This window comes from Olea europaea, unplaced genomic scaffold, assembly GCF_002742605.1.
Source record: "Olea europaea var. sylvestris unplaced genomic scaffold, O_europaea_v1 scaffold138, whole genome shotgun sequence".
In the NCBI taxonomy this organism is placed as follows: Eukaryota; Viridiplantae; Streptophyta; class Magnoliopsida; order Lamiales; family Oleaceae; genus Olea; species Olea europaea.
The window spans coordinates 397,318-418,573 of NW_019231313.1; the positions used below are offsets into that span (position 1 = coordinate 397,318).

At 35.3% G+C, this 21,256-nt stretch overlaps 2 protein-coding genes across 2 annotated transcripts in view; one reads left to right on the top strand and one right to left on the bottom strand.

Moving 5' to 3' along the window:
• Positions 1–12,125, top strand: part of LOC111375480 (26S proteasome non-ATPase regulatory subunit 8 homolog A-like) — a 12,418-nt gene extending 293 nt beyond the window's left edge. Inside the window, exons 2-6 of the mRNA XM_022998309.1 lie at positions 9,403–9,481; positions 9,594–9,696; positions 10,693–10,956; positions 11,290–11,401; positions 11,741–12,125. Coding sequence (XP_022854077.1) covers positions 9,403–9,481; positions 9,594–9,696; positions 10,693–10,956; positions 11,290–11,401; positions 11,741–11,881 — 699 coding nt within the window. The 3' untranslated portion in view covers positions 11,882–12,125. The remainder of the gene's footprint in view (positions 1–9,402; positions 9,482–9,593; positions 9,697–10,692; positions 10,957–11,289; positions 11,402–11,740) is intronic.
• A 1,496-nt stretch (positions 12,126–13,621) lies between these two features.
• On the bottom strand, positions 13,622–19,603 carry LOC111375481 (signal recognition particle 19 kDa protein). Its single transcript, XM_022998310.1, has 4 exons — positions 19,388–19,603; positions 16,463–16,644; positions 16,064–16,163; positions 13,622–14,046 (listed from the first exon to the last, which is right to left on the bottom strand). The coding sequence occupies exons 2-4, from the start codon at positions 16,637–16,639 to the stop codon at positions 13,916–13,918; spliced, it is 408 nt and encodes a 135-aa protein (XP_022854078.1). The 5' UTR covers positions 16,640–16,644; positions 19,388–19,603; the 3' UTR covers positions 13,622–13,915.
• Between the last annotated feature and the right edge of the window lie 1,653 nt (positions 19,604–21,256).

Genomic DNA, 21,256 nt, shown 5'->3' on the forward strand with positions numbered 1-21,256 from the left:
CCCCCCCCCCCCCCACCTTTTTTGGTTTAGTGAAAGAGAAACTCCTTCGTTAATGGGTTTCGATTTTGATTAAATTAATTGTAGTATATTGTGTAGGTGTGATAATAATATAGTTTAATATTTTAGATAGGTTTGTTCTGTATAGAATTTCTTGGTGTTAGATCTATGGATTTTGGCTCGAGCAGATTAATTTTGCAATTTTTACTAAACGGTTTATTTAATGAAAGTTGACAGTGATTCATGGGTTTTGCAGTAAGCTGATGATACAACTCCAATTACTAAAAGCCCTGATTTTTCTGAGAATTTTTAAAGATTTAGAGAAACAGAAAGTCGTTCATAGCCGTGTTTTGGTTTTGCTTGACTTTATTGAAATTTATTGTGGATGTGATAATATTCTGCTTTTGGTGTTTTAGATAGGTTTGTTCGGTAGAAAATTTCATACTGTTTAGATCTAAGGCTTTTTGAGCTGATCAACTATGCAATTTGTGTTCAGTATTTGTTGAGTTATGGAAGTTGGTAGTGTTTCATGGGTTTGCAGGAGGCTGAACTCTGAAGGTACAATTTTAATGGCTAGAGCCTAGTTCTTTTGAGGTTTTTTTTTATGATTTAGTAAGACGAGAAATCATTCGAGTCTCGGTTTAGCTTGATTTTGTTGAAATTTATTGTGTATGTGTGAATCATGATAATATTCTGCTTTGGGTGTTTTAGATACACTTGTTCTATAGAAAAATTCACGGTGCTAGATCTAAGACTTTTTGTTTGGGCTGATTAATTTTGCAATTTGTGCTCAATATTTGTTGAATTATGAAAGTTGGTAGTATTTCATGGAATTTCAGTTGACTGAAGGTACAACTTCAATGAGTAAAAGCCATAATCTTTCTGAGAATTTTTTATGACTTAGTGAACCAAAAATGGATTCATTACTGGGTTTCAGTTTTGCTTTGCTTTATTGAAACATATTGTGCATGGTTGATTATATTTTGCTTTTGGTGTTTTAGATAGGTTTGAAAGATTTAGTAATGATGTATATAGGATACTTGGTTAATGTGGTGTTGTACAGTTTAGGGTTTTTTGGGTGAAATAAAATAGATTATTCTGTAAAGCAATGTATGGTGTTAGGTCCTATGTTTTCAAAATTTTGCTGGACCAGCTAGCTTTTACCAGGAACCAGTCCCGAAACTGGTTTGCTTTACTTACAAACTGTAATAATCGGATAAAAAGTCAGTTCAACTGCAAATCCAGCTAGCAGTTTCAACGGTTTTCGAGTTTGTGCCACAGAGCCAGCGAAGGACATTAAAGTCCCAATAAGACTTTTTTGGTAGCGTAGAAATGCAATCAATGAAAAAGTGACCTTTTTTTGTAAGAGCAAATGCTATCTCTTCCTTTTTGAAAATAAAAAAATAAAAAATTTAAATAGTATTGGCTTAAACAGTGAAAGGTCCAGAATCTTGTTGCTGGCTATTTCAATTTGAAATCCATTATTTGACATTATGTTAGTCCACTGCTCCTTTTATAAGCCTTTTCTAAATGCTTTTGCTTCCAGATTTCAATGTGTGATCCCATTCTTTACACATTTCGTTGTTTAAACTTTAAGATTCCATATATGCTGATATGATTTAAAAAAACTAAAGCCCATAATAAATTATTTGTTTTCTGAATTTAATCTCTATTCTAGTTTCAAGTTACTCTATTTTTAATAATTTAATTTATTTCTCCATTTATTGAAGCTTATGAAGAAAAGTAAATGTAGATAGGTTTAATGATTTTTTTGCTTATAGATTAATTAATCTGAAAATTTCACATATTTTTGTCAAATATTTGTAGCATGTAAATATATATAATTTCTTTTACAGTTTGCTCGACCCCGGTTCAACTGGGAGGACCTTTCGACCTTGTCAATGCCCTGTTCATTTTTGAAAACATTGGACTTAGATCTAATTTTTTTGTTTGAGCTGATAAATTTTGCAGATTTTGCTCAATACTATGATTGTTAAATTATGAAAGAGAGCAGAGTTTCATGGGTTTGCAGTAGGGAGGAAAATGGTGTTGAATTGTTTGCTCTATGTTGGGTAGCTACACTCTATGCTCGTTGATCAATGATCTATCTATCAATAAAACTTTTAATGTGATTTTGAGTATCGTATTCCTTTTTACTAGCTTGCTGAAGATTTTGAACATGGAATTTGAGAAGTGTTAAACAATAAGAACACGTGTTATTTTTCTTGTTGCTCACCATTATAATTAAGAATTGAGAAAAGGAGGAAAATATGAAGTCTTGTGTAGAGATATGGAAGAATGTTGCCGATGTTCTTTTCTCATTTTAGAAAATGGAATATAAGGTAAATCTGTTCATTGTCTCATTTTTATTTATTTATTTATCTTTTTTCTCTTTTTCACCAAGTGCTACATCAGAACGTAGATTGATGTAGAATCAATCAGGAAGAAAAAAAGAAAGAGAAGAGAGGGGAAACTGGGGAGAAAAGAGAGACGTGATCACCAAAATATCTTTCATTCATCAAACTAAACTTTCAATCTTAATTACAATAATATAAATAACAAAATAATAAACTTGGGTTTGGGTCAAACCCATATACAAGCCCAATGAGACATAAAGCCTAAAATAAATAAATAGAAGATAAAATGGCCCAACAACTGGCCCGATGAGGATGATCCCAATGACTGGCCCGATGAGGATGATGTCAGCATCAACTCTCCCGGGGTGGGAGAAAAACTTGAACCCCGTCGAGGAGGTAGATCACAAAAGGCTGCTGTTAATGTCCTAGCCACAAACTGAGCGGTTGAGCAAACTTCTTTCGACGTCTATAGACACGCGAGGGTGGTGGTTCGGGTAAGGGAAGATCTTGTTGACTCTTATAATGCTCCAACAATTCAGGATCAAGCTGTTGAAGTGTCTCTTTGGAGATTCAAGTACAATCAGAATCAGGACGGCCCTTCCAACGAATAAGAAAGCGCTGAATGTCTCCATCTTTGGTTAATATGGTCTGTGCATCTAGAATAGTATCAATTTTATCTTTATGTGCTGTAGCAGGTGGAATTGGGGCATGGATAGCATGTTCAGGATGAGGATCCAGAGATGGAGGTGTGAAAGGATCATTAGTGGGGTGAAATTGGCCTTTGTAAGCAACTAAGTCTTCAACATTAAAGGTAGGGTGGTAGTCAAAGTGTGACGGTAAGTCAATGACATAAGCATTTGGATCAACACGCTTTGAAATTTTAGAAGGACCAGCACTACGAGCTTGTAATTTGGAAGCAGGCCCAGATGGACATCGTTCTGGTCTAATTCGAATTATAACATAATCCCCAACATTAAATTCAACGTGGTGTTTGTGCAAATCAGCTCGAAATTTATATAATGCATTACTTGCTTCTAGTTGTTTATTGATCTCAATATGCAAGTCATGTAAATGTTGTACAAAAGACTCAGCTGACACAGACATACTGGCATGTGGAGACATGGAAATAAGGTCTAACAACTTCCTAGGCTTAAAATCATGAACAACTTCAAAAGGACTCATACCTATAGATCGATTCACTGAACTGTTAAATGCAAGTTGGGCAGTAGGAAGAATTAAGTTCCAATTCCTAAGATTTTCCTGGACTAGACACTTTAATAGATTATCAAGACTGCGGTTAACAACTTTAGCTTGACCGTCCGTTTGTGGGTGGTATGCACTAGAGAATTTCAGTTTAGTGCCAGCCATACTCCATAGGGTTCGCCAAAAATGGCTAGTGAAACGCACATCCCCATCCGAGACAATGGTCTTAGGGAGGCCGTACAGCTTGACGATCTCATGAAAGTATTACTTAGCAACCTTAGATGCATTAGAAGTTTTGTTATAGGGAATAAAGTGTGCCATCTTCGAGAAGCGATCTACGACAGTGAAAATAGAGTCGTGTTTCTTCGGAGTACGTGGCAACCCTAGCACAAAATCCATACTAACGTCTTGCCAAGGACAACTAGGGACGGGAAGAGGCGTGTAGAGGTATGTGTTTTTGCCTCTTTTGCTTAGAACGCTAACAAGTGTTACATGTGCCAACAATCTTGGCCACGTCTGTCTTTAAACTGGGCCAATAGAATTGATGTTCAATCTCCTCCACGGTCTTATCACGCCTAAAATGTCCAGCCAACCCGTTAGCGCGACTTTCCCACACTATAAAGTCTCGCAACGAAGTCCTCGGGATGCACAACTTATTGGATCTAAAAAGATAGCCTTCCTCCAAACGGAAACCATCAGTGGTCTAACTCCCCATTTTGCAAAGTAAGAAAAATGTCTCTGAAATCTGGACATGACTCGTACTCTTCCTTAAGCCTTTCAAACCCTATGACTTTAACACTCATGACGGACAACAAGAAGATGCGACTGCTTAAAGCGTCAGCAGCTTGATTTTCAACACCCTTTTTATGCTTTAAGATAAAAGAATAGGCCTACAAATATTCGATTCAGCGGCCATACCTAGAATTCAATCGCCTATGAGAATGAAGGAAACAAAGGGCCTCATGGTCTGAAAAGAGGACAAATTTGTGGGGTAATAAGTAATGGCGCCAATAACGCAAGGCTTGTACAATTGCGTACAACTCCTTATCATAAGTCGAGTACCGCTGCTTGGCATCATTTAGTTTCTCCCTAAAATAAGCAATAGGATGGCGTTCTTGACTCAAGACTCCACCTATTCTTACCCTCGACGCATCACATTCGACCTCAAAAACTTTGGAAAATTTTGGGATTCGCATGACAGGAGCTTCTGTCATTTGCTCTTTGATTAACTGAAAGGCTCTAGTCGCTTCCCGCTTCCAATGAAATTCTCCTCTCTTCATATACTGTGATAGGAGCCATGATCGTACTAAATTCCTTGATGAAACGACGATAAAATGTAGCTAAGCCATGAAAACTCCTAACATCACGTATGTTCTCGGGGTCTGGCCAATCAACAATTGCTCGAATCTTCGCAGGATCAGCAGATACTCCCATAGCGGAAACAATGAACCCGAGAAACACAACTCTATCCGTGAAGAAAGAACATTTGTTCACATTGGCATACAAGCTTGTTGCACGCAGTGTAGAGCAAATTTGCGTGAGATGATCTCGATGTTGTTCCCTTGTTTTGTTGTACACGAGAATGTCATCAAAGCATACGACAATGAATTTGCCCATGAAAGGTCGAAGTGCTTGTGTCATCACCCTCATAAAAGTACTTGGAGCATTGGTTAGTCCAAAAGGCATTACAACCACTCGTGTGGACCATCTTTCGTTTTAAAAGCAGTTTTTCACTCGTCTCCTGGGTAGTCCGAATCTGATGATATTCACTCTTCAAATTGATTTTGGAAAAGATTGTTTCGCCGGCCATCATATCTAGCATATCATTAAGTCGAGAGATGGGAAAACGATACTTGACAGTGATCTTATTGATAGCGCGACTATCAACGCACATCCTCCAAGAACCATTCTTCTTAGGTGTGAGAAGGGCGAGAACTGCACCAGGGCTTAAGCTTTCACGGATGAAGCCTTTGTGAAGAAGTTCACCCACTTGTCTCTGGAGCTCGACATGTTTAGCAGGATTTATTTTATAGTGAGGCAAATTTGGGAGAGACGAACCTTGAACCAGATCTATAGCATGTTGGATATCCCGTAAGGGAGGCAATAGATCAGGGAGATCGTCAGGAAATACATCCTTAAATTCTTGAAGGAGTGATTGGGCTTCAGTAGGGGTTGCTATTGGGGAATCGGACGAGACTTCCATAACAATCACAGTAAATACGATCGAGTTATTTACGATTGTCCATTCAAATTCTGTAGGGCTAATCACTTGTAATCCTTTCCTCTCGACAATTTTTTTGGCTTGGTGTAAGTCAACATATTTTGGTGGTAAAGGATTAAGGTGAATCTTCTTTCCATTAAATACAATGGAACATGAATTTGATCGCCCATGGATAGTTACATCCAGATCGAACAACCAAGGTCGACCAAGAATAATATGTTCGACATCCATAGGGATAACGTCACACCATATATGATCCTTATACTCGAGGAACTAGATAGACATCGGACAACGCTCTTTCATAGCTATAGAAGAAGTGTCAACCCAAGAGACTATACGATTGGGGGTGTGGGATTGATTTCAATCCAAGACGGGATACTGTGGTCACAGAGACCGCGTTAATACAACTCCCACTGTCAACAATAATCTTACAACCCTTATCGTTGATCTTGACGTAAGTATGAAAAATGGCAGGCAGCGCCAATCATCGACATCCTTAGGTTGGGTAAGGGTACAACGTATAACAGTCAACCGAGAGGTGTCGAGGGCCAGGGAAGCAAGACCTAGACCTACAAGAAGGGCACGAAGGCAACCTAAGAAGGTATCCTCATTATTATCCAAATCTTTAAACTCTTGAAAGTTAGGCTCATAGACTTGGTTTTGTAAAGTCTCATCAACGACATCCTTCCACTCGTCAATAATTTGGGCTCGTCTTGGACATCTATAGGAGATATGGCCGAAGCCCTTACAATTGAAGCATTGCAAACGAGAAGAAGTTCTTGAAGTTTCAGGAGCTTTACCTTTATTGTCTAAAGCAGGGAGTGCGTTAGACGGTGGAGGTCCTCGAAGAGATTTGGCAGGAGGAGGTGGTGCCGATGAGATGGACGGACGGTTATCACTACGCCTTCCATACGGAGTCTTAGTAATCGACTCATAATCTCGAACTAAGAATAAGCGTGATCGAGAGTAGTGACATCTCGAACTAAGAAATAAGCGCGATCGAGAGTGGTGACACCTCGCAGGACAAGCCCACGCCGAAGATCGTCTCTTAGGCCCTGTCTGAACCTACTTAAAGTCATAGCTTCATCCTCGACGATGTGGCATCGCATTCGGAGCTCATCAAATTGGGTAACATAGCAAGTCACTGGACGGTTTCCTTGTGTGAGGGTATTCCACTGGTCCAACAAGTTGCTCCTATAAGAGTGGGGTAAATATTTCTCTTGAAGGTGGCGCTTCATTTCCTCCCAACTTCCAACGGGCGGTGCATGATGTCTCTCAAGAAGGTCCTCAACGCTTTCCCAGAAGAGTTGGGCAGTACCAGTTAATTTCAAACTGGCAAATTGAACTCTTTGGTCCTCTGGGATTTCATACCATGAAAAGAAACGATCCATGTTTCTAATCCATTGTGTAAAAACTCTGGGATCTAAACAGCCATCGAAAGTAGGAGCGTCTAATTTGATGGTTCACCCTGGCGGCTAGTTCTCTACTCTCTTCACGAGTGGCAATCACCTCGGTTTGGACAGTTGCTGATTGAGCCTGTAGTTGAGCTAATTGTCGAGTAAGGGTATCAAATTGAGAAGGGTCCACAGTCACAGTATTGGAATTGAGTATGACAAAACGACCACTACACAAATGCATGCAATGTGACACTAGCTAAATGCAGTGAATGACGAGATCAACAGACAACTAGTTCAAGAAATGAAAATAACAACTTGAGCATTTAAGTTTTAACCTTTTTTATTTTTTTTATTATTATTATTATTTTTTTTTGTAAATAAAATTTTGGGGATTATGAAAATCCAAATATGTTAAGCGGGTACTATGATCTATGTGAAATAACAAAGCGAGGGTCAAACACTAGTCAACAACTTAAACACGTAAAATAAATATGGTAGAAGTGGATAAAATAAATATGGGAAAAGTGGAAATACAGCAAGTCAGAGAGTTAGCAGGTCTAAGAGTTTAATCACGTGAATTTTATGTAAAGATTGCAGCACAAAAGTTAATCGATGCAATTCAAGATAAACAACAATATAACTGAGGATAAATTAAAATAATGACTTTCCTTTCGTTCATTTGAAGAAGTTGCGTCCAATCAACTGGAATGAAAGAGGCACCTAAAAAATGATGTTAGAAAAATAACTTTTTTTTTTAATACTTTCTCTTTTATGTCCCTTTTTTTTTTTTACTAATCTATTACAATACTGTCCAGCCACGTGAAGTAACAAATGAGGCCCAAACCCAAAGTAAACGCCAGAGACCCAATTGAAAATAAATACCCAATTTCATACCAAATCTTAAACTATGACGATGGTGGTGTGGGATGGGGCTATTGGAGTCGAGATGTTCGTGATTGTGGAGGTGGTCCGCGAAGAAGAACGTTGCTTGCTTGGGTCGCTGGATTAGGAGCAGCCGGCAGGTAGAGGATTGGATGTTGAAGTCGGTAATTGACGGGAGTCGCCTGCGTCTGAGGTAACGTTGACTTTTTGGGGAGCTATGGTTGGGCGTCGCGGTTGGGTGGGTTGTTGGTGCAAGATGAAGAAACGAGCGGCAGCGAGTTGGGTATTGCGTTTGCGGTGTTGTCGGCAATAGAAGGATAGGCTGATTTAAGTGATGTTGATGAGGAGTGAGGTGGAGGCAATGTGGGCACTTACTGATGCATATTAGAAGGTAACCCTGTACAGAATTTTGGCTTAAATTTGTAGCTCGGTATTTTGGATTTTGGTGTTTTCGGAGATGGCTGATAGTGAATTATTGGAGGGTAATGAGCCTTTTGGGTGGTGGTTGCGTGGTGGGTTGTTATGGTTCTAATGATCGTGGGCAGATATTTTTGTGAGTGGATGTTGTGGTGGTTTTATGTTGCTGGAATGGTGTATTGGGATCTGACAGTTATTGTGAGGTTACTGGCAGTTACTATCATTGGGCTTGAGGTGTGGATAGTGGGTTGTAATGGAAGATGTTGGTGCAATCGGAGATTTGAAGCAGTTGTCTGAAAATCATTTTGTATCACAATTTCAGACCTCTCCCAAATATGAAATTGAAGGAAAACAGGTTTTGAGTGAGATTATACGACTGCAGATGGTGGTCAATTTGTGAAGATGACAGGATAAAATTTCGGGACGAGCTTTAAGTTAATGAACAGCTTATTACCTCACAAAACTGATGGTAGGAGGTTGATGTAGTTAACCAGTACCTAGGTTTGACTCTGATACCAAAAATTGATGTAGAATCAATCAGGAAGAAAAAGAAGAAGGAGAAGAGAGGGGAAACTGGGGAGAGAAGAGAAACATGATCACCAAAATATCTTTCATTCATCAAACTAAACTTTCAATCCCAATTACAATAATATAAATAACAAAATAAAAAACTTGGGCTTGGACCAAACCCATATACAAGCCCAATGAGACATAAAGCCTAAAATAAATAAATAGAAGATAAAATGGCCCAACAACTGGCCCGATGAGGATGATGTCCGCATCATAGATGTTTTCTCTTTCATTTCTTGAGATTCCTATATTTTATGTATGTTAAGAAATGTTTGGTGCTTTGACAAATAATGACATCAGAATTTTTATTGTGCTTGAAGTCGTTAATCTGTGGTGCAATATGTTATAACTGCTGCAGGTTCTGCTGACAAAATTTAAGAGTCTACCTCCGTTATTTGAAGAAACACCAAATGCAATCCATGAATTGACACTAGCAAGTAAAATTTTGCCCCAAACTCGATCTGAGATCTTTTGTCTAATTCATCTTGATTTCCTTTGGAAATTTTGTTTTGTTTGACTATTAATATTTTATACTTCAACGTTGTTCAGGGGACATATATGAGCATGCAGTTGTTCTAAGTGTGAAAATTGAGGATCTGGATGCTTTCGAGAGGGACTTTTTCCAACTGAAACCTTACTACACAGATGCATGGTAAGTAGGTAACTATACATTTTATATTTTAATGCTCATGTCATCATGTTTTTACAGTTCATGACAGGATAGGGTGGCAAAAGAGGGGCTGAGTGATAAATTTTGCACATCATCTATTTTTCTCTTATTTGTTCCTTTTTCTAAAATAAATAAAATAAGAGGACTTCTTCCACAACCTCTATCAGGTGACAAAGTGAAGTTTGAGTTGATCCATACATCACGTATTTTTGAATATGAAATCAATAGTTCCTTTCTGTCTTTGGGGTTGAAATACAATAACCTCGAGCATCTCCCTTTAAGCCCCTGTCCCATTTTCTAAAGTTCATTTTTCCACGAACTACTTTTCAGCCACACATTCATGAGACCCCCAATTTTTCAACCACATTTTATCAACTTTTATCTAAATTTACTAAAAATCCGGTTTTTACCTAAATTAAACAGGGGCTAAGTATTGCTCAAGGAACCCTGAACATTTACCATAACTCAATTTAGATGCAAAAATAAATACTTGACTATTTCTAAATTTAGTCTCCATTTTTGTGCTGGGGATATGTGGATATTATTTTGGATAAAAATGTTTTATCTTAAATTCCTGTATAATGACATTTTATTAGAATGTCTTACATGCACGAACTAGGGGCCTAGTCGAGACAGCTTTTTCTTATGGACGCAGTCAAAAGAATCTTGGACATGTCTGACATGTTCGAAGACGTCTAACATGGAAACTCTACCTTCTTGGGAGTCTCCATGCTTCTTAGGTGAACACATTTTCCACAATGTTGGGGGTGTTGTAAGCCTTGATCTAATAAGTTGGTACATTACACAAACCTTTGTTTTTTTTACTGGTGATTCTAATTTTGTGGCATGTTTACATTTCTGTTTCATTGAATATGTTGTTTCGCTTTCCAAAATTTAATATAAGAAGACAGTTTCACTATGTCGGGTTTCTTATTTTCAAGACAGTGCTTATGGCCATTATTTCATTTGATTGTGCAGTGGCCGTCTTCCACAATCCCCTCAGGAGTATCTCATCTTGGGTCTTAACCTTCTGAGACTCCTTGTGCAGAACAGAATTGCTGAATTCCATACTGAGTTGGAATTACTTTCTGCCATCGCTCTGGAAAATCCTTGCATCAAGCATGCTGTTGAGTTGGAACAGTCCTTCATGGAAGGAGCTTATAACCGTGTTTTGAGTGCTAGAAAGACGTTACCTCATGAAACCTATGATTATTTTATGGATTTGCTGGCAAAGACTGTCAGGTATGTTTTTCATAACCATTATAGTGATTTCATTTGCTACTTTGTTTTCTTCTTGGTAGTTGGAGATGATTTAGAGCTAATAATTCATTTCTTATTAAAAACAATGGGAAGAAGTGGCATCTCTAGATATTTATGTACCACATCATTTCCATCAACCTACTTGGATCAGTTTCATGCACATTATCATGAACTTCGGAGTTACTTTACTGTTGCTTTAATTTATTTATTATTATTATTTTTTTTATGCTACATAAGATGGTCCTCAATTTGGGTTTGCTTAACCATAAATTCCCCTTGTATTTTGTGCTTGAAAGTTTGTTTTGCCATTGGTAGGGACGAGATAGCTGGATGCAATGAGAAGGCATATGACAGCCTTTCTGTAAATGATGCGCAGCAAATTCTGCTGTTTTCTTCAGATCAAGAACTAGTTGAATACATTAAGGTGGTAAGTGCCTTACAACACATTGCTCCCTACACAATCCCAACCGACACCTTACCATGCTTCAAAATCGTGCCCAAAACTCTCCCACATATTTTACTATGTTAAACTCTATGTATTCCTCTATTTGTAGAGTACATTGAATATACATAAATGGCTATAATAGAGATAATGGGGTCAAACAAGGTTCCAAATTCGTTATGAAATTGGAGCACTAATTTCTTATTTGGTAATGTAGATGATATACCACAGGACAACAATAAAAATGAGAACGAAATTAAAATGTTGTCTATTATAATGTTAAAATGTGTAGTGCGATGAGCATTTACCATTTGCAATAAGCAGGAGCATCCTGAGTGGGAGATCAAGAATGGGTTTGTATATTTCAAACAAGCCAGAGAATCCGAGCCTTGCAAGGAAATTCCTTCTTTGCAACTCATCAATCAAACACTCAGTTATGCAAGGGAACTGGAGCGCATTGTGTGAGGAATGTGGTTTCCATTTGCTATGACTTCAGTTTTTCGTGGTTAATCTGTTGTTTCCGCTTTGGAATATTTCTTAATTAAAGTACAAAATCCAGAACGATGAAATGGTAAAACGTTGTTGGATTATTGTTATTATTTTTGTATTTTGTCCAACGGAATCCATTTTCCTTATTTATTGTTGTATTCCAATTGAAGGCATATGGACTGATTTATGGGCAGCAGATCAGTCCTCTATATTTCTAATATTTTTCCTTGGTAACATGGACGATGCAACCCATGATATTGTTAAGAATAAAAAATCTAATTAATTATACCGCTTAGATTCAAACACCGACCCCTTCAAACAAACATACTATACTCAAAATCTTCAAAATGTATGTAATATTTTACAGCAATTCCCCTCGTACGGAGGAATTGTTGCTAGAATTTCTCCATGTATTGCTGTGACAGCATCTGTTTGGTCTCCTTTTTGTCATTGTCCAACAATAAGCCGTCAAGTGTGTTCTGTAGCAATTTTGGCAACAGTTTTATTTTTGGAAAATGCTCAAGGTACATCGAGGTGTCCAACATGGTATCCAAAATGGACACTTGGCACCTCAGTATTGGCTGAGGTGCTGGTGGGCCCCAACGTGGCAGGCACCTCGGCATTGGCCGAGGTGCCGTGTGTCCATTTTGGACACTATGATGGATGTCCCAATGTACCCCAAGCATAACCCATTATTTTTTTGGTACACAACAGAAATGAAAGTTTAATTTTAAACTGTACATACAGGTCGGAAGATAAATTTGCATGCCATGTTGAAGCCTTGGCCATGATAAGGCACAACTGGGCACCGGCCAAGAAAAATTTGCAATGAAGATTTAAAGCGATGCCTGGTTTGCGATTTTCAAGTTGTTTCAATTTTGTAAATTATTTAAAACTTGTTTCATATGATATTTTTGAAAATTCATTTTCCAAAACAGGGTTAAACTTGTATAAAATTCAAAACGTATTTTTGACGTAATGAAACTTTTCGATGAAAACTGAAGATGCAAGAACGTATAGACCTTGTTTGAGCCTCATTAATTTGAAGAAATATATTATGGAATAGGGGAGAAGTGTGATTAAAAAAGAAGGATAAGCTTTTCATTTGTGTATAATATTATTTTAATGAATAATTCAAGGTTAAAAATGAGTACGGTAGAAAAAATAATAAAAAAGAATATAAAGTAAAGGATGACAAACGAGGGCTTAAAATATGAAAATAAACATTTAAATTAGTAAAATTCTAGAAAGTGTAAATACTAAAATAAATTTGTTTAAAAAATAAATATAAATTTTGAAAGACTAAGAAAATCGAAGAAGTAAAAATTATAAATAGTAAAAAAAATTAAATTATAGAAAGCTCCAGAAAATAAAAATAATTCAATCTCAGTCCAAATAAAATTTTATTTTATTTTACTGAATAATCAAATTTCATGAAATAAAATATTATATAACATTTCCTCAAAATTTGAAATCAAGGTATTTAAATATTACTTGATAATATATATATACATCAAATTATTTTATTTTACTGAATAATCAAATTTCACGAAATAAAATATTATAAAATATTTCCTCAAAATTTGAAATCAAGAGTGTTTTCCAATAATCTATTTTGAGAAATTTTTCAGAATGACAAACCAAACGAGTTTTCAACAATCTTAAAACATTTCAACATAGAAAATTGAAAACGACCTCAAAACTAAAAACTGAAACTTAAACCAAACAAACCATAAGTTTTCACGGTTTTTGAATTGATGTTGCAAATGTAAACTACAAGTCACGAATAAATCCCAGCAAAAGATAGATAGTCTGCATATGATATATCAAGGATTACCCATATTCTGTAGAAGATGACATTAAAATGCTGAATCCCAGTGCATAACATATTAAAACCAGTTGAAGAACCGAAAGGATGAGGCCTGAATAAGATGACTCAGAAGACTGGAAACTGGATTGCAATATAGTCAAAAGGTAAAAGAAGTTGACATGACATGTTTGTGATTGAAACTATCGCTTCTTTCTACCACCCTTCCCGGATTTAGAAGGGCCGGCTGTTGAGGTGGAGGCAGGCTCTTGTTTCTTTGTCCGACCAGGGTGTCTTGGGACCAACTCTGCTACATGAAGCATTAGCTGTTTTCCTGTAATATTATCCCAAAATTTTAAACAAAAAAAGACACGGAACAATTGTCATCAAGAACATCATAAAATTAGTGATTAATCAGAAATCAATTAATGGTATGCATATCTTGTCAATTTGGATGCAGCAGAAGCATATGCACGTGTGAGTTTTTCTATCAAGCTCCACAAATAACTCCATTTGCTACAGAAGTATAATGCTACGGAACAAGAGCCAGGGCAACATTTTCTCATCCCTCCTCTAATATAGTCTTACATACAATTATAATACTCCCCCACCAGAAAAAAGATGAAGTCCAATGTAAAACAACGAAATTCTTATATATTTAACAGCAGTTGTGCACGGGAGTGCAAAACTGTGTTTCTAAGCACAACTGAAGTAATCTACAATTCTTTTGCATGTTGCCCTGCATTTTGTTAATGAATCAGATTCTGGGAAATGAATGTACAAATATCGAAGTTTCTCTTTGATATAAAACAGATGATGAAAGACACTTGCCAAGCAATGATGGAAAATCTCAAATTAATTTGGAAATTTTTTTATTTCAATAGGCAGAACAGAATTATGAAAACTAAATTGACTTGATCAGTTTCAGTCTCATATGCCCGCTACAGATAGAGCAACTGGTAAAATAAAAGTTAGAGCAACTGGTAAAATAAAAGTTTTGTTCGTACTGACTGAATGTGAAATTAAGATGCATGTTCTCATTATTTAGCGCTTGTCTAGGGAAAGGTTTGAGCTATTCTTTACCTCAAAAGGTAGAGAAAAAAGAATGATAAATAGCCGCATCTAACATCTCATCAGCATGTCAAAATCTTGACAGATATCTTAATCAAAAAGACAAATCCTTGCCATCATTTTTTCCTCTGACTTCTAAATAAAGCTAAAGTTCAAATTTAACACACAACCATCAGTTTAAGGTAAATTAAAAACAAAGACTATTGTATGTGGGAAATTTATATAGAATGTAAAATTTTCATGTTATTAGAACACTAATACAAAACGTAATTATTTAACCTTGTCTTATGGAAACGAGGTAATGGTCATTTATAATTTAGTAATTACGTGCAGCTGGAAGAATGTTATTTACATTTCATCTTGCCAACTCCACATATATCCATGTTGAAATCGTTTTTCCTCAGATTTAAGTTTGGATTATAATTATTCATGTTGGAGAAAACAGACCCACAAACTTAGATGGAGAATGGAACTGCCACTGTCAAACAGTGAACATAATTACAGACCTCTGTTGCTGTAATGTAGTGTTAGAGTGTTTACCCATCAACCATGATGTTGAAATATTGGCAGGAGTGAACCACAACAAAGTAAATACAAGAAATGATTTATTTACTTCCAATCAAAATTAAGGACTAGTTAATACTAGATATTTCAATACGTGTAGCACTAAATTGAACAAAGTGTATAGAAAAAGATTCTATCTTACTAGACTTCAAAAATATTGAAGCTCCAGCATAGATAGTCATTGATGATGATTGAATGAATAACTGCACCCGAAACATCGAAAATAGCTAGCTACAACTATCGTTCCTAAAAAATTATCAACTTCTTAACTGAATTTTGTATAATTATTCATGTTGGAGAAAACAGACCCACAAACTTAGATGGAGAATGGAACATAATTAACCACTTAACAATGTTGAAAATATAATTCTTTGAAGTGAAAAAGAATTCACGCATGCTAGACCTCAATAAATGGTGGTCCAAAGCAGTCCTGTTCTTTCAATAAACTGAAAGAATAGCACTTGAGAATTTTTTCTTATTTACACAATCTATATCATCAAATTAGAAGCTAAGCGATAGGATTAGCTCATCATTTGGAACATCGTCTGCATAACGAAGTCAGTCGGACAATGTATGTTCATGAATAATGCGAGAGAGAGAGAGCACTAATCTCACATTCAAAAGGTCATAATTTTACAGCTAGAGTTGCAAATAAATAAACAAACAAAAAAGAAACCCGAGGCAAAATGAGAAAAAACAACAGAATTTGTACTCACTAGAAGAAATGGTTGGATTGTAGAGACTCCCATCTTCTCTTTTCAACTGAACCCTCACTCTTCCTCTTTGCATAAAATCCCTAGGATATGCCTTCTCACTCTATAATACAACCAAGTGACACAAACACATCAAAATTCATACAAAAATACAAAATATGCAAAAGACTGAAAGTAATCGTTGTATAAGAAGATCACACATACCCATCAAAATTCATACATACATACATACATACATGTATGTATATATATGTGTGTGTATATATACGCATAAATATTAAAGAAATTATTATATAACAGAACTCGACAAACCCATTAGAATTCATTTATAAACAACCCAAAAAATATGTGCATATAACTAAAATTCTAACAAGAGAACTGCATAAATCATAGATTTTATACCTCAATAGCGCATGGGAGTTTCAGATGGCTGCAGCAATCATATATCTCAGCATAAGTAGGGTTTTCACATGCTTTATTGATGTTGATCCGCCTACCCTCCGCAATTGTTTTCTTCGAATTAATATAAATTGGGTAAAACACTACCCATTTCTTGATATTCTGTATATCGCCATCCATATTTCCTGTTTATCAAATCAACTATTTTTTAAACAAATCCAATTATTTCGGACAAAAAGGCACATGATTCATCAAGAAAATTAGCCATAACAGAAAAATATATAAAATAAAATAAAAAAGATACAAATATATGTGATAAGAGAGATCAGATTACAAATATCTTCAGGAATTTCTTCTGTAACGAGAGAAAAATGCAAGTAGATGTAGAAAATCGAATGATTACAGATGAAAATGGATACTGGGTCGAATAAACGATGATCAATAGGCAAAATCCAGGTCAGTTGTCTGTAGTTAGTAGAGAAATTTGACGTAAATAGCACTAACTCAGATAATATAATGATTCATAGAACTTAAAACTCCTGTAAAAAATATATATATATTAGGACATGTTTCATTGCACGTACGAAAATTACATGGAAAAAATAGGGTCTAGGCAATTCAAAAATTATTTACTTGGAAATTATTAATTAATGTGCTTGATTGAGTTAATTTTTATTTTCCATCTTTTAGTGTTTCATAACCTTTATTTTCATTTAAAAGGTCAATTTTTCTTGCTTTTGTTGTTTGATGGTTATTTTTTTTATGGAAATTGTCACTTTTTCCATGGAAAATAATAAATCAATTTTTAGAATTATTGTTCAAACGGTACCTTCATAGTTAGATGATCATACCTTGCAAATAACTATTGCATGCACACTATCTATGATTTTTTAAAGTGTCAGGTCTCTTTCCAAATCCCAATTTCTACGAGGAGTCCTAGGAAAATGTCAAATCACGTCGCCTAGTATCATTATATATCACAATCGCTTACATGACCATAGTCCAAAACAAACTCAAATTTTGTCGTTGGCATCGCCATTAATTCCTTCTTGTAACCGTGTCACCCACTACCACATATTAAATAAAAATTCAATAAAATTAACATATAAATTATATATTATAATTATATAAGACACAAATACTAAATGTAGCCCTTTTTAAAGCATATTTGAGATCAGCTAAAATGATATAGATGTCGGTCAGCCATGTTCATACATATTATTAGCAATAATGCAAATATCTACTGGCATCACCGCCATTTGTAGACAATATTTCCGTCTAATCATATTCAGAAATTGCCTGAAATGCACATGAAATTGAGATTGTAGTGTTTAATGTGAACATCGACAAGCATAAAGAAAAGAAACTATTCTGGGTTGCAGCCAAGACCCAAAGGGAAACTTGGAGTCTGCTACATTTGGAAATAACTATCACCAAATATTTCTGCAATCCAACAAAAACAGTTTACCGTGAAAAGAAAATTGCAAAATGGTGAAACATAGGTACTACAAAAGTGTTACTTTAGGTTGATACTTTGATGAGTGTCGGATCAAATTATTTATCCCGCTTTTCTCCTTCCAGGGGTTAAAAAGGAAAATGACTTTACTACATGTACATTAAGCTTTACATAATGGGTTACATGATGTCACATGTCATTTTATCATTTATCAATTTAAAACAAAGTCAACTTTTTTATCCAACCTTTTCCTTTCACATCAGGGATGGAGCCAAGAGCTTAAGTTACGGTGGGCAAAAATTTAGAAGTTTGATGTGCAAAATATCTACTTAATGCTTACATAGTTTGTTGCCGACAACGTGAACAGGTAATTAGATGAATTGTTGAGCTTGTTTTGATACTTTAAAAACAAACTAATCAAATGCCTCCTTAGTGCTTACATAGTTTGTTGCTGACAACGTGAACGGGTAATTAGATGAATTGTTAAGCTTGTTTCGATACTTTAAAAACAAACTAATCAAATGCCTAAAACAAATTAGAACAGAAAATTCATTAAAAACTAAAAGTTTGCAACAATTAAAAATCATAAATATAATGTATAAAACCATAAACATAACATAATTAAAAAATCATAACATAACCAAGTATAAAATAAGAAACCGATTTTACAAATTGTGGTGGGTTGGTTAATGGTTGGTGGGCTAATGGACTAAAATTAAAATATTTCAATATTTTTTTGGGACTTTTACTGAACATGGGCTTGGGCATTACTGGGCTACGGCCTAGTAGTGCCCTCCCTTCCCTCCGTTTCTGTTTCATGTCATTTTATGTAATCCCTTTTGTACCACTTTTATGTACAAATCCAAAAGAAAGAGATGAAAACTGCCCAGAGACACTACACCAGTCCTAAAATCTTGGTGGTATTCACATTCCAAGTGGCCTTATCGAACAGCATTGGCAGATCCAGGATTATAGGTCAGCTAGGGCGGTCATTAACCATAAACAATTCACCATCAATAGTCAACAATCGTAATAGTGAGGCCATTTATTAATATTTAATTAAATAATATAAAAAATTCTTTGATCCATATATAAATGCACTAAAATGTAAAAATCACAGATTAAACTATCACCAAGTTTCAATTTCCAATAGCAAATTCACCAATCTATCATTTTCATTTATCACACATCAAACTCATGGTCCACATGTCAAATATTCTCATATTCATAAATTTCCAAATATAATAAATCATAAACCTCATCAATCAGCAGCAAAATCCCCAAACTCCCAAATTCTTGAATTTTCAAATTCACAAAAATCAAAATCACTCCAGTCAATAAGCCCACAGACACAATCATAACTCATAAAACATAAATTATAACTCATATATGATAAATTAAAAAATGAACTAAACTCTATAAGAACAAAAAAGAGAGAGAGAGAGAGAGAGGCAGCAGACTCATTGACTTACAAGAGCGATGCAATCACGTAGAATATTGGCAGAAATCGGATAGACTAGAGTTGGGGCGACGACTCGTCGACGAACGACAGCAATCACACCGTCATAGGGCAGCGGCTGGGTGTGAGGGAGGGATTGAGAATAGAGAGAGAATTTGCACAATTGCACTGCCGATTTCGTTTGGAATTGCAAATGAAATTTGAGTGCGATTTTTTGTCTTTCGGATTCAATATACAATTATACATACGAAGTGATCCCATATTAGATTGGGCCAACCTTTTTATAAAAAAGGGCAACTTACAAAAATAACCCTAAAAATGAATGTCTTTTTAAAAATCATATGAAAAGTATTTTGAAAATAAAAAATACTTTGTAAATTTAACTGTCACATTTTTTTTATTTAAAGTTACATATAATGTCACTTTCTAAAATTAAATGTCACTTTTTTTTTTATTAAAAAGTGAATAAAAAAGTAATATACTTCCATTAAAAATTGATGTTTCTCATTCAAAAAAAGTGAAGAACACTAAAAAAAAAAAAGTGACAGAATTTTAAAAATAAAGTAGAAAATACTGAGAAGTGACAAAAAAGTGACAATGCCACCTTTTTATTAAGAAGTGACAGTTTACCCACTAAATATTAAACATCACTTTTTAAAGTTGGGACACTTTTTATTGTATGTCACTTTCATTAAAAAGTGATGTTTGTCACTTAAAAAAGTAACAGGTAATTAAAAAAGTGGCAGAAAATTTATAAAAAAAAAAAAAACCGAAAAACATAAAAAAGTGGCAAATACTCAAAGAAGTAATAAAAATTTAAAAAAGTGACAATATATAATTGAAAATGAGTTTTGAAAAAATGAATTTTTGAAAAAATATAACCAAACATAGGCATAGCATAATTTCATCTTAAAAACACAACACTCTTTAAGTTGAAAGTGATAAAAATTCAAAGAAGTGGCAAAAATTTTTAAAAAGTAACAAACAACTATCAAAACTTATAAAACAACAATCAGGGTCCAGCTTCCAACATATCAATACATAGCTCATAGATGTCGTTCATACTTTTTCACTGTACAAAGTCTCTGAATCAAAACCCTATAACTAAATGCATTTGAAATGACCCTTTTAATTGGCCTTGGTATGACTACTTACATGGCTTGGTGCTTGACCATGGCTTCCATTGTTCATGGCCAGGTAATATATTCGCTCACTCTTTCTTTGAATGGAAGGCCTTATTTATTTGACTGAGGCATTTTATTGAACAAGTTGAAGATGTGCAACATTCGGCTCCAACAAAGCTAGGGTTGTACTTCATTGGCGCCACCAATATACTATACACTTTTGGTGGTCATGTTGTCACTGTTTTTTATTTTTTTAAATTAATTATTTGTGCAAAATACATAATCCATTCTTCTTCTCTTCCATTTGAATTGTCTAAGAAATCAAGTGTTTTCGATGGTCGCAACAAAGTTCTAGTAGTGGTTCGCTTCTCGAATCGATGGATTCTTTGTATATTAGTGGTGGATGTGAAGAGTCTTGTAATATTACTAGCCACCAAGAATGGCAACAATGGTAGCGGTGCAAATTCAAAGATGAGTAAACATACAATGACAGTAGTTTCATTTTTAGAAGAATGACAAATCCTAATAGTAGAAATATCCGGAGAAAATCTGTGTTAGCATGTTGAGTTTGTGTAGGGATGAATGATGGAGTTAAAGAAAGTTGCCATGGCCCGCTGCCAGTTTTTATGGGAAATCTGGGAATTCGCATTGGGTTTTGTTGTTTTGATAGTTTAGAAAGTATTAAATACGTGATTAATTGATTTAATTAGTTTATAGGGTATTCTTCAAATTAATTAATTTTGAGAGGTAGCGAACCC